The following is a 13,932-nucleotide window of genomic DNA, read 5'->3' on the forward strand; positions in this document are numbered from 1 at the left end:
AAATTTCAGAACAATGCTTATTTGCTGGCTGCAAGATCAGGAAACTTCTTTTGTGAATATTTCTTTTTCAAGAGCCGTAGTGATCAAGTATCCATTTTTGCCACTTGTGACTTCGGCCCTTATTGACAGTCTGACTTATTTTAGTGGATTTGAGGGTATAATTCGCTACATACTTGGGCACTTTTACATCAAGAATAAAAACCGCAGTTGATGTTTGTTTGTGCAGACGTAAGCTCACTTACAAAAGTAGGGTGGCAATGTGTCATGGTGGGGAGCACGTGTCCTGTGCAGGCAAGCACAGGCTGTAGAACCCTGCTTGTGTCACTTACAGTTGCCTTCTTGAAGCGTACTTCTCGTTCTGCAGAACGAGCCTATGAATACCTCCTTCGTAGGCTGTTGAGGAAACGAATGGGGATAAAGCACTGCTTGTTTGTCTGGTGCGTGGAGGGGGCTCCGTAACTATTTATTCCTCCACTTCCGGCTGCCAGTGACCTTCCCCATCTCTGTGTTCTCAGCTGTGTGCTTCTTCCATCAGCGTCTCATATTTTCACTTCCATACCCACCCTTTTCGCTGAGACTGGCCGTTCTGTGCACACGTCGTGCCAGACACCTGCTTTTAGCCAAATCGATGACCTTTTCCCAGTTTATTTAATCACCAGTTACACTGCTTGGATTTTAGAATATCTGAAACTGCCCTTGCTCTTAAGTCGACTGCACACCAGCAGGGAGGATTGCAGTGTATCCGCATGCATACGTAATTTGTACATGGTAACTACCATGAAAAGGAATAAAAAACCTGTAAGGGCTTACAAAGAAAAGGCTTACTTACTGCCAGGGTGATCAGAGCACGCTTTCTGGAGGTGGCTTGGAAGAATGGCATGGTGATTTATTTCGTTGGGATGGGTGTGGGTGTATACGTTGTAGGTTTGCGTTTCTATCTGTAGGTGTTAGAAGATGAGAAAAAAAGCAAGTGTGGTGGGAAGGTTCTTCCTGAAGGAAGGGTCCTCCGTTGCCTGGAGATTTGAGTCCAGGTTCCTTGGCACGGTTGGCCCCAGGCCCTTCATCCCCCGCCTAGTCTGGCCTCTGCTCATCCTGGCCAGCCCCATTCTCCATTTTGAACACTCTTCTGTGGGTTCTTCCAGTCTGCTGTCGGTATATTGTTCTCTTGACCTCTCTCCAGCTTCTTGAAACTTCTTGAATTTCTTGAAAGCAAGACCTTTTTCATCTTCAGATCCCCAGTGCCTAAAACAGGATGATGAGTTGTTACTAGATAACTGCCATTACATAATGTGGCGTATCCATACAATGGACTGAGCATTGTTTGCTGGCCACGTACAACACCGAAATCAGGCACATGATGCTGAGTGAAAGAAGCCAGGCACAAAAAATACCCTAGGATTCCATTTTTGTGAAATGTCCAGATAGGTCAATCAAGAGAGGAATCCAGTCATTGCCCAGGGCAGGGGAGAGGGGGCGGGAGTGACTGCTGATAGGTGAGGCTATGTGGTTTCTTTTGGGGGCAGTGAAAATGTTTTCAGGTATGATTGTGGTGACGGACGCAGGGCTCTTTGAATATATTAGAAACCACTGAATTGTACGCTTTAAAAGGGTGAGCTGTATGAGATTTGAGTTGTATCTTAATAAAGCAGTTATTTAAAAAACAAATGGGTAGCAACCCATGATTTCAGTAAAGCCTTCCTGCAGATAGGCTACAGAAATCCTCTGAACTTCCCTGCCTCTTCACTGGCTAAAAACTCTTTCAACACCTCGCATTGGTTTCCCTTTAATCAGGGTGACTGTTACATTCATACCTTCTTAGTCTGTAGTGAAGACACCTGAGTGTGTTTTTTCCTAAATTGCATCACCTGTCGAGAATTCTCTTCCACACTGCGTTTCCAGCTTCCCCTCTTTCTTCTTCTCTGTGACTAACAGAGATCACCCTCACCCCACCCTATTGATTATAATTTATTTTAAATTGGGCATTTTATTTATTTTTGAGTATTTATTTTGAGAGAGAGAGAGAGAACAGGGGAGGGGCAGAGAGAGAAGGAGAGAGAGAGAGAATCTCAAGCGGGCTCTGCACTGTTAGTGTGGAAGCCAACTTGGGGCTCGAACTCACAAACGGTGAGATCATGACCTTAGCCGAAATCAGGAGTCAGACACTCAACCGACTGAGCCACCCGGTGCCTCTGGACATTTTCGCGTCTCAAGGTTCGATATGTGATTTCCCAATGATGGAAATTACACTGTTGTCCAGCACATTAAATGGCTCCTTCGTTAGTGAGGAGATTTCACTTTCTTCACTGTATCAGAGAGTTTTTTGTTTCTTTTTCAAGTTCGGTGATACAAATGGTAGCACCCTTATCTTTCCCTCCAGGAATTTAGGAACACAAGGCTTCTTCTGGTTTAGTTACTGACTTTTTAAGTATTATGCCATTGTCTTTTTTCATCTCCCTTGCTGTCTTTCCCTTTTGCAACATTTGCCGAACAGTTACTGCATATCTGGTAATGTCACGATGAGGAGGAGAAGTCAAGGACCTGCTGTTCCCTTAGAAAAGATAGCAAGTACCCAGTAACTGTCAGGTGGTAGTCCTCAGTCCTGGCTTCGAATCACAAACGTCTGGGGAGTTTGCAGAATAGGCCAGCCCTCAGGCTGTGCTATCAGTTTCCGATTTCATTGGTCTGTGGTGGGGGTCCAGCTGGCAGTACTTTTAAAATGCTTGGAAGCTGATTCTAAGGAGCAACCAGGATTGAGCATCATTGGCCTAATACCAGGTATTCCAGGATTGGCCTCTAGGATATGGTGTTACTGGATTGAAGAGACTGGAGTGTGCACTTCCAGCTGAGAGATCAGAGACATCTTCCTGGGTCAGGGCACATGGGTCCCGGTTCTCGAAGATGAGTAGATTTGGCAAAGGAGTTGGACGCAGGAGACAAGGAGAAGTGGCCGAGCAGCATGGGAGTGAGGAAAGAATGAGGCAGGTGAGAGGAGTAACCCAGGCACGTACAGAGTGTGTGAACGCATCACAGTGGGAAGTCGTCTAAGTGCTTCATCGCAAAGGACTTTTGTAGGCAAGTAAAAAAAAAAAAAAAAAAAAAAAAAAAAAATAGACGTGATCGGTTCTCAAGACAGAAGAGGAAGCTGTGGGTTTTAAGCCAAGAAATGGTACCATCAGATCGAGCCTTGAGGCATTTAGTTGGGCAGCACTTTTGAGGCTTATGTCATTTCCTGGGGCTCATTACATTCTGTAAAATCCGTCCGCCCTCCCTCCTTCCCTCCCTTGTGTCGTATGGGCTGCCTGGACAGGAAGCTTGATGCAAGGTGAGACCAAGAGGGGAGTGGAAATAGATTGGAACCCCATTGTAAAAGCCGTGTGGGCTTAACATGTAGACCGTGGAGAACCATGGGTGAGATAGTAAAGGCAAAGGGCAAGGTCATCTCTAGGAGACAAGTTTGGATGATACACTGGGGAGAAGAAGAGACTTAGCCTGGACGTGTGTTAAGAGGCTCTTAGCAGTGGTAGAGGCCACAGGTTCTGGAGTAAGCTGGCACGAGAGGATGGCCCAACTTTGAAAGTCATTTCAGACTTGAGGGACCGATTGCCGCGGATGGAGAGGAAGAAGTTGAAACTGAGGGTAGATCTGTGGTTCCCAGTTAGCGTGGTTTTGTGGATGGACTTGGGCTTCTGTCTAAACTCTTTTTGCTTAACTGGTCAGTTTGCATGTTTTCCATAAGGGATCCAGATATATGAAAGTACGTTTCATTTATAGATCTGAAGGGAGAAAATCCTTTGTCAAGGAATTAAAGATACGTGTATACTCATTGACCCCGATAAGGAGAGCCAAGGCTCCAGAGTCCTAAGTGGGACGGGTCCAGCAGGTACAACACAGTCTCGAAACCGAAGGTGGAGACAGTGAGTTACTGCTGAAGGGACAGGTAGGAACTTCAGATCCAGACAGAGCAACATGGGCCATTTTCTGGGAAGATGTGAGAAGAAAGGATATGATGTGGATCTCGGAAGACAGTCACATCCTAGAGGAAGCAAAGAGGCATTGAATAAAGGGGAATTGGCGGTATAATGTCCCAAGCAATGCCTTGTCCCTTGTGTTTTCCTCATAGTTGAGGACTTTTATCCATTATGATTTCCTGTTTACTACCTAAACGGTATTTACAGCGACAACCCTCAAGTTCATCGGAAGCAGCATTTACCGTTTATTTCCAAAGAATTTAAGAGTAGAGGTGTGGCTTCAACGCTTTTAGGCTAGCTATGGAATCATGTGAGAAGCATGAGCCTGACCTGGGAGAGCATATTAGCTTGCTGGAACCGCATAGGCATAACCAAGAAAGAGCCAAGAAAAAAAGAAGCATTGACAAGAACATGATTTAAATGTCTGGTAAGCTTAATCCATTTCCCCAGGGTTGTCAAGAGTGGAGATCTGAAGAGACTGCAAATGAGGTGTAGACTAATAACATAAGAAAATAGAGCCCCTGAGCAGCCTGGACGAAAAATGGACTTAAAAAATGTAAGGGTGTGGCTAATTTTCTAAGACCAGCTAGTTGAATTTAGTGACCAAAAGAGCTCGCTCCCCGCATCTGTGAGAACTTGTGTATGTGCACATTCCTGCAGTATTGCCTGTTATTTGCAGTTACTGTTAGCAATAACTGTTTTCCTCTTTCAGCTGTACCAAGGGTTAAAATCACATGGCCTCTTTTTACACATTTGCCTGCAGTCATATAAATTGATGCCTTGGTGGCCACTCAGTGTCTCCAGCCCTCAGCTCATAGATTCTGGTCCAAGGACTCACTGGAGGTGGAGAAGCTGGAGGGGGGACCTGGCAGGTGCCATGTAGACAGAGCGGTGCCACTTGGGATTAGTCTCCTTGAAGAATCTGGCGCAAACCGCTTTTCCCCAGAAAAGCTTCCACAGGCACCAAAGTCTGCATTCAGTGAGATTTCACTAGGGCTTGTGGGCCCCAGGTAAGAACTCTCGCTTTAGAACATGCTTTGGAATTTTGACTGCGTTCTTAGGCTAGGAGTTGCTTCTCTGAGGCAAGTCCTCCACTTTTTATTCGATAAAGATTTTGGGGGGGATTTTTGTGCCCATTTGTGGGGCGTATCTGTGAGTAACCCCTTAAGAAGCTTACATTCAATGTAAGATAATAAGAAAATAAATAAGATAAATTCAGATGAGTCCTGAGGGCGGGGGAGGGGGCAGAGGGGGACGGGAAACAACGTAAAATGGTCACGTGATAGAGTGGCCACGTGGGAGCAGCGCTGTTTTAGATTGAAGGGAATTGACACAAGACCCACCTTCTTAATCAGTAAGACTGTAAATCATCCGTTTTGGTAATGAGCTTTAAGAAACCAGCCACAGGTTAAACATCAGTTTTCTTCTCAACTTCTACAACTGTAATTCTACTTCTAGAGCATCTGGTCTATGTGGATGCATTCATATTGCATGCAGCAATGCTGCCCTCTGGTGGTAGTGAGTTAAATAGCATGCCAGCTTCCCTGGCAAGTCTTGTTTCAACGGTGTACTCTTTACTGGTGGGATTTATTTTTAAAAAATAGATGTCTTTTTAAGATTGCTTTTTAATTTAAAAGGTCTCTACAGTTATGATTCATTTGAAAATCTTATTTAGGCTCAAGTGAATTCTTGGGCTGGTTTTCTGTGTTAAATAATACATCATTGAAGGAAAGATTACCTAAGAAATAGGAAGAACTTAGCTGTCTGGTGAATTAGAAAGAAGATTAAATGTCACTAGGAAAACAAGTCAGACATGGTGAATTGCTAATAACAGAAGTGTGAGAAATATGGAACTTCTTGATCAAAATATGTTTTGCTTTAAATTCCCTGCACCAAAAGGCTCGTTTAAAACAATTTTTAAACACTTCTTAGAACACCTTTTCAGCAGAAAACTTTTAAAAGATTGTAGTTTGGCATTTGAAAAGACAAATGATAGTATTTAAGAACAGTGAACATTATCAGAACTTTATACTAAATAAATTTCTATTGAAATGTGATCATGTTCTTAAATTTAATATTCTAAGTCTTTGGTCTCTTCTCACTATCAATTAAAAAAAATTTTTTTTTTACAAGATGAACATTTTATGACTCTTTTCTAAGTCCTTTATTAAAATATCTTTTTTTTTTCACTAATGGTTTTCATCTGTAACACTTTGACTTAAATAACTTTTTTTTCACTTTTTTATTTGAGAAAATGTATATGTATAACACCCATTTGAGAAAGTATTTAGGTAGCTGATAGTTACAAGACATTTTTATAAATCCAGGAAAAATCTATTGTACCTAGAGCCTTCTTTTCTAGAGGTAGCTCTTTTCAAGACCCTTGATGGGGTAATTTATCTCTGGTTTCTCTCGTGGTCACCTCAGAGTAAAATTCATAAAGATTGATAGCTGCACGTATTTCTAGTTGAATCTTTACCCACTGATATATACAGTTTTGAATTATTCACGCTCCATGGTCTAATCATTATGTGCGGTTTGAGTGGGGTTAAAAAAACACAATCGTGTAATTTGGTTTTGAATGCCCCATAGTGATTTCATAGTCACGCCGTAAATCACGATAAATGGTCTGAAATTATTTTTGACCAACGATAATGTGGGTGGAGCAATTATGTAATTTAGCCGGACAGTATGGGTTCCTGTTTACATTTCTTTCGCAGAGAGATAGAAAAGATATCCGGGAATTATTTCATCTTCCACCATATTTTGCTGGATAGGACACTTGAAGTTATATGGTCTCCATTATGCTTAGCTTGAAGCCATTCATGGAATATCCTTTTATGCAGGCAGGCTGCTAAGGATTACAGGAACATCTTTATAAGGTCACATTGTGTTCCGGCTTTGAATTGGCAGTATTGTGTTAATTGAATCACCACGCATATAAATATTTCTTTAATTACAAAATAGGACTGACATATTTGTCTACGCACACACATTGGACTTCAGTGGAAAAGTGGAAGCCTCTATATGCGTTGCCTGTCCCCTTGGTATTCTGATAGGTGGACTTTGTGTTCTGTGTGGCAGAGGAAAACAGCCGGACCTTTATTTGAAGGAATGCCAGGCTTTTCGAGTACACATATGCGTGTATTTTGTCGTTGTTAGTTGCTACTCGGTGTTTCTCGTTAAATTTTGACTTTGTACCACCCTCACCATTGTTCTTCACGTGTTTCATGTGCTGTCTTCTCATGACGAGGAGAACTTGCTGTGGGAAAAACTAGGCCTGTTGAGGGGTCATCTCTAGAGTTGTTTTTTACCTAGGAATAAAAATCAGCATGCTGTTCCCTCATAGTCTACAAAACTGAGTCACCTCAATTGTGCTGTTTTAAATGTTCAGCGTAATTTTTACCTTAATTTACCTACGATGAGCTTGACCTTAACCCTTACAGAATTAAAGGAGGCAAGTCTTGACATATTTTATTTTCTCACTTCCAGTTTGTAAGTGTGGTGGAAAATGTTTGTTGAAGAGTGTATTTGGGATTCCTCTTCTTCCTTTTGGAATCTAAACTAATTCTTGCTGGAAATAAAATCCTCACTCTTAGGATCATTATTGGTTTTCTTTCTTTTTTTTTTTTTTTTTTTCCTTTTCTGTTTATTTATTCGTTATTTATTTATTTTTTTATTTTTTTATTTATTTAATATAATTTATTGTCAGATTGGCTACAGTGCATACCGTGTGCTCCTGGTTTTGGGGGTAGATTCCTGTGATTCATCGCTCACATACGACCCCCAGTGCTCGTCCCCACAAGTGCCCTTCTCAATGCCCGCCAACCCCTTATTCCTTTTCTAATTCTAACTCTAGTTCTGACTCACCTTATGCATTCCGTCTCTTTCTTCCTGGTCTTAACAATCAGATATAGATAATCAGGAAGAAAGGGAGAGAGTGCATAAGGTGAATTTTATAAAAGCACGCCATTGCCAGATGTTAATGAGTATTCAGAATAGAATGCGGCGGGGTCAGCGAGGATTCACAGTCCCGTGGCTTCTCAGTTAGGCTTGGTGCAAAGCCTTTTCAATTTAGTGGCTCCTTTTAATGCTGCATAGAACGTCTTGCTATGTTCCTAAAAGGCACGTTGATGACAAACTAGTGATCACTCTGCCGTAGTCTCACTAATCTGTTTGCTTCCTTGGCATGTTCACCGTGTATCTTGCATTAGCGTGTTGCTTTCTCTGACCATTGAAATTAATAGGCTAAATTCTGCCTTTCCTTGGCGACCTTTTAGTACTTTCATAATAAAAGAAGTGTTTCCCTCCGCCCACAGGTGCTGCTGTTTTTTCAAACGAAGGAAAAGGAAAACCATACAGCGCCACAAATGACTCTGGACACAGACAGATCATGGGGAGTTACTTACGTGTTCATCTGCTGTCTTGTGATTAAAAATCATCTCCGTAGTGACCACATACATTTTCGAGGACTCACTCGTAGAAACAAAAATGTCATACATACTTTCATACTTCATTTTGTGGTTGTCTTACATTCATATTTTTTTCTAATTTAACTTTTATGGAAGCTTTAAAGTTTTGTCGAAACATGAGTGCTTTGCCCGTCGATGAACGGAATGGACCAATGAGGTGGTGTCGATGAATACCGTTCTAAGGACATTTTTCAGAAGCTCTCCTCCTGTTGTAGAAAAAGCAGTACAGTATCTTCAGTGTCAGCCAGTTATATACCTGATCTGGTTTTTGATAACTTCTGTAAGAGCATAATCAAACAGGAATGTCCCTCCTCCCCCACCGCCCCCCCTCCCCCCCGCCCGGTGGATCGTGCAACAGAGAAGACACCGTTGCCCCCAAATGTAAAAGAAGTTATTTTACGGGACGTTCCTTTCTTGTGTGGCATCTGCATCGATTTCAGTATTACTGACGGTACGGCTGTGCGTGAGTCATATTAACATTCTCTCTGTGAAATCATGGTACAGTCACTGCCCAGAGGTACTGAGGAAAAACGCTCTCGGGGTGCGGCCGATGGTAGGTGGTAAAATGGAATCACGAGTCGCGTGGTAAATACGAGCTCTGCTTTTGTTGCACCACTTTGTGATGTTCAGTGTTGCTGAAGTGGCAAAAGCGCTTTTTTTTAAAAGAAAAAAAAAAAGAAAAGCAAAATATTTGTATAATGCAACTTTATGCTTCCAGATAATAATGTATGTTAGACAGCAACAAGCGAATACTTTGAGAAATGAAATATGTTGGAGTTTTGTTTTTGTTTTCGTTTTTTTAAATACACTAAGGAGAAGAAATAAATGTGAATCTCATCGCGATGTGTAAGGTTGAAGTCTGAGGAGACCCCACTGAAGCCTCCTGCTGAATGATTACACTCTCCCTTAAGCAGAAAACTTCGATGTGCCATGCAGTGATGTCTGTTTGTTAATTATTTGCTCTTTGATTAAAAAAAAAAAAAAAAAAAAAAAAAAAGGACCCCCAGCAATAAAGACTGGGTCACTCTCTTGCCCTCTGTGCACATTAGCCTCTTGTATTCAACTTTGCTGGTTCTCTGGAATTTTCCTACCTTTTAGTATAATTTTGATGAGTGAGAACTATTTTGGAAAGGATGGGTCAGGTGCTTTGCCTCCACAGTCTGTTGAAGTGCCTGCACATGAACAAAGTTAATCGTTCTGCACAAACAGGAAGCCCAGTCTGCTCTTTTAAGTGTGCTTTGTTTGAAGCCATAAAGATACAGGTGTATTTGGTCACAGTCTGCCAGCCAGAAGTTTCAAGCAGAGTTAAAGCAAAACGACTGGCCAGAAAAAGAATCATGTTTTTCAGATCGCACACTCACCTTTCATTTATGAAATTGTTACTGACTCTTCCCACGCAGCCCTTCCTTTGTCTTCAGGCAGCATGCCTTCAGGCGTGCTTATTTATTTTTCTTGTCGCAAGGTAACACTTAAAATGTGTAATGAAAGTAAATAAATTACATTTTTGACTTCCTTATTGCATTTACAGGGATTTGATTCTATCCGTAATTTATTTTTCTTAGTAGCCACAAGGTCCGTGTATCGTTTTTGCTGAATTAGGTGCCCACACAGATACCGCAAATCGGGACATTGTTTATCATCGTTGCTCTGAATCCTGCGATCGTTTCAAGTTCTTGATTTGAAAGGCCCACGCTCAGCCTAGAAGGCATTTGCTGTATAGTTTGGTCAACAGTTTTCCATTCTGTCTGTCTGTATACTGTCACGATGTCTCAAACGACAGGAGTTCCATACTGAGGTTTTCTTTTCGTTTTGCCTTGAGCAACCTAGATGGATGTTTTGGCCGTTATAATGTGAAACCAGTTCTTTCTTTACAGTATTTGACCAAATTTGTGTGTCTATGATATTTGTAAATACATGCGATACCTGTATTTCTTATCATAAGCCTATTTAGTTTTATTCTCAGTAGGGTTTTTGGACTGTACAGTGTTTATATGATCTGAACTCCTTATACATAAGAAGGTGTGTATATTAATCCAATTATGGACTTAAAATATTTTAAAAGTATAAATACCCTTATTTGCTGCAAAGACCAGTGTGCAGACATTTGCTTTCTAGCAATATTTTTAAGTGCTCCATTTTAACGCCAAGGAGAGAGTCTTCTGGCGACACAAACTGGTCGGTAATAGGTGATGCAGGTATGTTCAGGTTAAGCCAACAATGTTTTGCATTTTTATGCTTCTTTTCTGTCAACACTAATGAAGTCAACATTGCCTGAATGTCTGAATAATGAAACACATCCCTGTTTAAAAGTATGTAACTGAAAAAGAAATAAAAAATAAAGGTAGTTTTTTTAAACTTGCTTTTCCCCCCTTCCTCTAATCGTGGGTATAGTGATGCTACTCCTACGAATGTAAGGTAGGGATTGAAAATCTCCCGATTTCCACTTAGTTTCGCCTGTGTGAGATGCAGAGCCGAAGGGAGGGACAGGCTCTAGGGGTTTGCGTCTCTGTTAGGATTTTTGCCTTGTTGGAGCCCCATCGTAAGAGGTACATACCAGGGAGTATCTGAGCTTTGTTTAATGAGAGTTCAAGAAAAATCCTTCTACACTTCCCTGAGCCACTTGATAGAGCACTTAATTAAAACTAATGCCGCTAATAAACCAAGGAAAAGAAACAGAATCATTTTATTCCCTTTTAAAAATGAAGTCATACTCGGGTGTTCACAGAAATGAAACATCATCCGTCCAATTTTAAGTGGATGACTTTGTCACTGCAGAGGGAAAGCACAGACCTGTGACAGTGTCTCACAGTTTTGTCTTTTGCCTGGTGCTTTAAGGAGTCTCCCCGAACGGTATTCATGGTGCCGGGCTGACCGAAAGACGCTGCAGGTAAGATAAGGCAGAGCAGCACACACGAAGCACCAGCATTCGGAGGCAGTAGAAGGAGCTGGAGAAGAGAGCCGGTGGTCAGAAGGCGCTATGTAGAAAAACCCGGTTTCAGATGGGGGTTCAGTCTGAACGATCCCGTGAGCTGAATCTGCCAGCACCTGCGAATTGCCCGTGGCTTATGCAGGGGGGTGGACGTTCTCACACGTAACTGAAAAGACCAGTGCGAGCCCTGGCTTCAGACGTACTTGATCCCGGCGGAGAGTCAGGAATCGGTCCCTCTCCGTCTCTCTTTGGTTTGCTCTCTGCTCTGCTGTTTTCATCGCTGGGGAGACTCTCCATGAGTGATAGTAAAGCGACCCCCCAGCAGCTTCGGACTCGCGCTTTCTTGGTAACCTCAGCCAACACAAAGGGCAACTTCTCTGAGCGGTTGCGACAGGACCCTAAGACTGACCTTTATTGCTTGGTTGGTTCGCAGGCCCACCCCTGAGCCAAGTCCTATGGCCAAGGGAATGCTGTTTTCCCACCATCAGAGGACACTTTGGACTGAGAAGTGAGGTCCAAGGAGGTGTTACCCGAAGGGAATTGAGGGCGTTGTTGCCAGAAGTTTAGGGTGATCGGAAGCCGCGCAGGCAAAACCCACAGATCGTCACCGTTTTGGTGAGAAAAAGGAAACTGCAGCCGGAAGGCACCCCTCGTGATTTTAAGTTAGAAAAACGTTTTTATTACTCTGAATGTGTTCCTAGAAATTACATGTAGTGAGTGAGTGCATTTGAAAAATGTTCTAGACTCAGGTAAAAACGGAGGTCATAAGTACCTTAAATGGGGTGTTTCTGTTCTTGCCTCGTGTTTGAGGGTTTGTGCTAGAGCTGGATTCATACAGTAAAAAGCTGATTTTTCTACGAAGAGTACAAATAAGTGGAATTGTAAAGTTCTGCGGACATTCAGGAGAGCTAGTTTCTTCTCTGCCTGCGTCTCAGGCAGAGCCGCCTGTTACTTTCTTAGGAAATTTACTTCGTGAGAATACATGGGTCGTAACCACATATATACTTACTTACGTGTAGAAGTATTATCCAGTAGCGTTGCTGGGATATTAAACTGCTGTTGCTACAAAGAGCAGTTGTTCACAGGGATGTTCACCATATCACAATTGTATTTAAATGTAAAAACACCCCCCGCACTGCTCTAGACTGAGGGTTGGCACATTTTTGTCAAGTTCAGGCTTTGTGGGCCAAGAGACAAAAAAGGATCTCCTACACTCCTGTAACTGGAAAGAAAACAAATTTCCACGAATTTTTCTATTGATGAAATCCAAACTACACATTAATACCCGAGAACACTTTTTTTCTTTGTAATACAAGTTTACTAATGATAAGAGCTGGGTTATTTTGAGGGGATAACATTTCACTTAATTGGGGTTTGAAGTCGTGGCAAATGTTCATCTGTGACACCGATTCGTAATGGGATTTTACCTATTTCCTCTTTGAAAATGGCTTCACGCAGGTAGATAGTACCAAGTAATGTTATCAGTCCTCACATGTATGATTTTAATTGAGCGGATTTATCATTTGGAAGGTATCTATAGAATTCCATGAGATTCCACTTTTGACATTTGCCTTTTGGTGTATCATTGCTTTGCACGTATAATCGCCTCCTGTTAAAGGCTAAGTAAATGTTCTTCAGTGCTACAACTAGATGGCTTTTGAAGATGGGAATATCCTTTGAACTCACATTGAGACCCAAAAGTCCGGCTGGAACTGTAGCTGAGTTTGGAAAATAGACACACTGCAGATTTGTGTGGGAATGGACCTTTGGCTCCATTTGAACTTGTGACGGCGTGTGGGAAGTTGGGTCAAGCAGGTCGACACCACTTGTCGTTTACACGTTAGCCGTCCCCACATTGACTTGGCTGCGTGCGGTGTCCGTGTCATGGAAGTGCTATTCTGCCTTGTCACTTTCAGTTGAGTTTCTTAAGAAACATGATCACATCTGCAGCACAAGCAAAATTCAGGGTTCGTGTCTAATAGACAAAGGTGACGCTCGCTCGGAAAATTTTGTCCTGGTCCTGAGCGGAAAACATCACCGTAAAACTTGACCACGGCCATCACAGTGCTGTGTTGCTGGGCAAGTCAGGATACTCCGTTTGTATTTCTGACAGAACTTAATGGAAGTGATGATGGTTGAGACCACAGGGCTGAATTCACTCTTGTCTATACTAGTTCAATAACACGACAAATGCACATATTTTCCACAGACTACCTGCTCACGAGTAATATAAAATACATACATGGACCTTAAACATTTTACAGTTTTACAAGCTTTGTAAATGTGTGCAGGATACCTTTTCCACTCCACACGTTTTTACCGCCAAGCGTTTGCGGCCACACATCTTAGCAGATACCGTTTCATTTTGCACCGAATGGGTGTTTTCTCAAGTTCCTTAAAAATATTCGTTGATACAGTTGCTTCACAGAGGCTGTTCATAAAGGCTAGTTCTTGAGTCACTGCATGCTTAGCATTGACTTCTCTAGTAAACAAAAACTGGGCAGTGTTGAGAATGTCTGTTGACTCATCAAAGCTAAGGACAACTGCTTGAAATCATTGGCCT

At 42.2% G+C, this 13,932-nt stretch overlaps 1 protein-coding gene across 21 annotated transcripts in view; it reads left to right on the forward strand.

Annotated features, from left to right (window-relative positions):
- CSNK1G3 (casein kinase 1 gamma 3) overlaps nucleotides 1-10,795 on the forward strand; it is a 105,200-nt gene extending 94,405 nt beyond the window's left edge. For all 21 annotated transcript variants that reach the window (XM_045487059.1, XM_045487100.1, XM_045487143.1 and 18 more), the window contains one exon: nucleotides 8,288-10,795. In XM_045487059.1, coding sequence (XP_045343015.1) covers nucleotides 8,288-8,342 — 55 coding nt within the window. In that variant the 3' untranslated portion in view covers nucleotides 8,343-10,795. The remainder of the gene's footprint in view (nucleotides 1-8,287) is intronic.
- Nucleotides 10,796-13,932: the final 3,137 nt, after the last annotated feature.

This window comes from Leopardus geoffroyi, chromosome A1, assembly GCF_018350155.1.
Source record: "Leopardus geoffroyi isolate Oge1 chromosome A1, O.geoffroyi_Oge1_pat1.0, whole genome shotgun sequence".
Lineage (NCBI taxonomy): Eukaryota > Metazoa > Chordata > Mammalia > Carnivora > Felidae > Leopardus > Leopardus geoffroyi.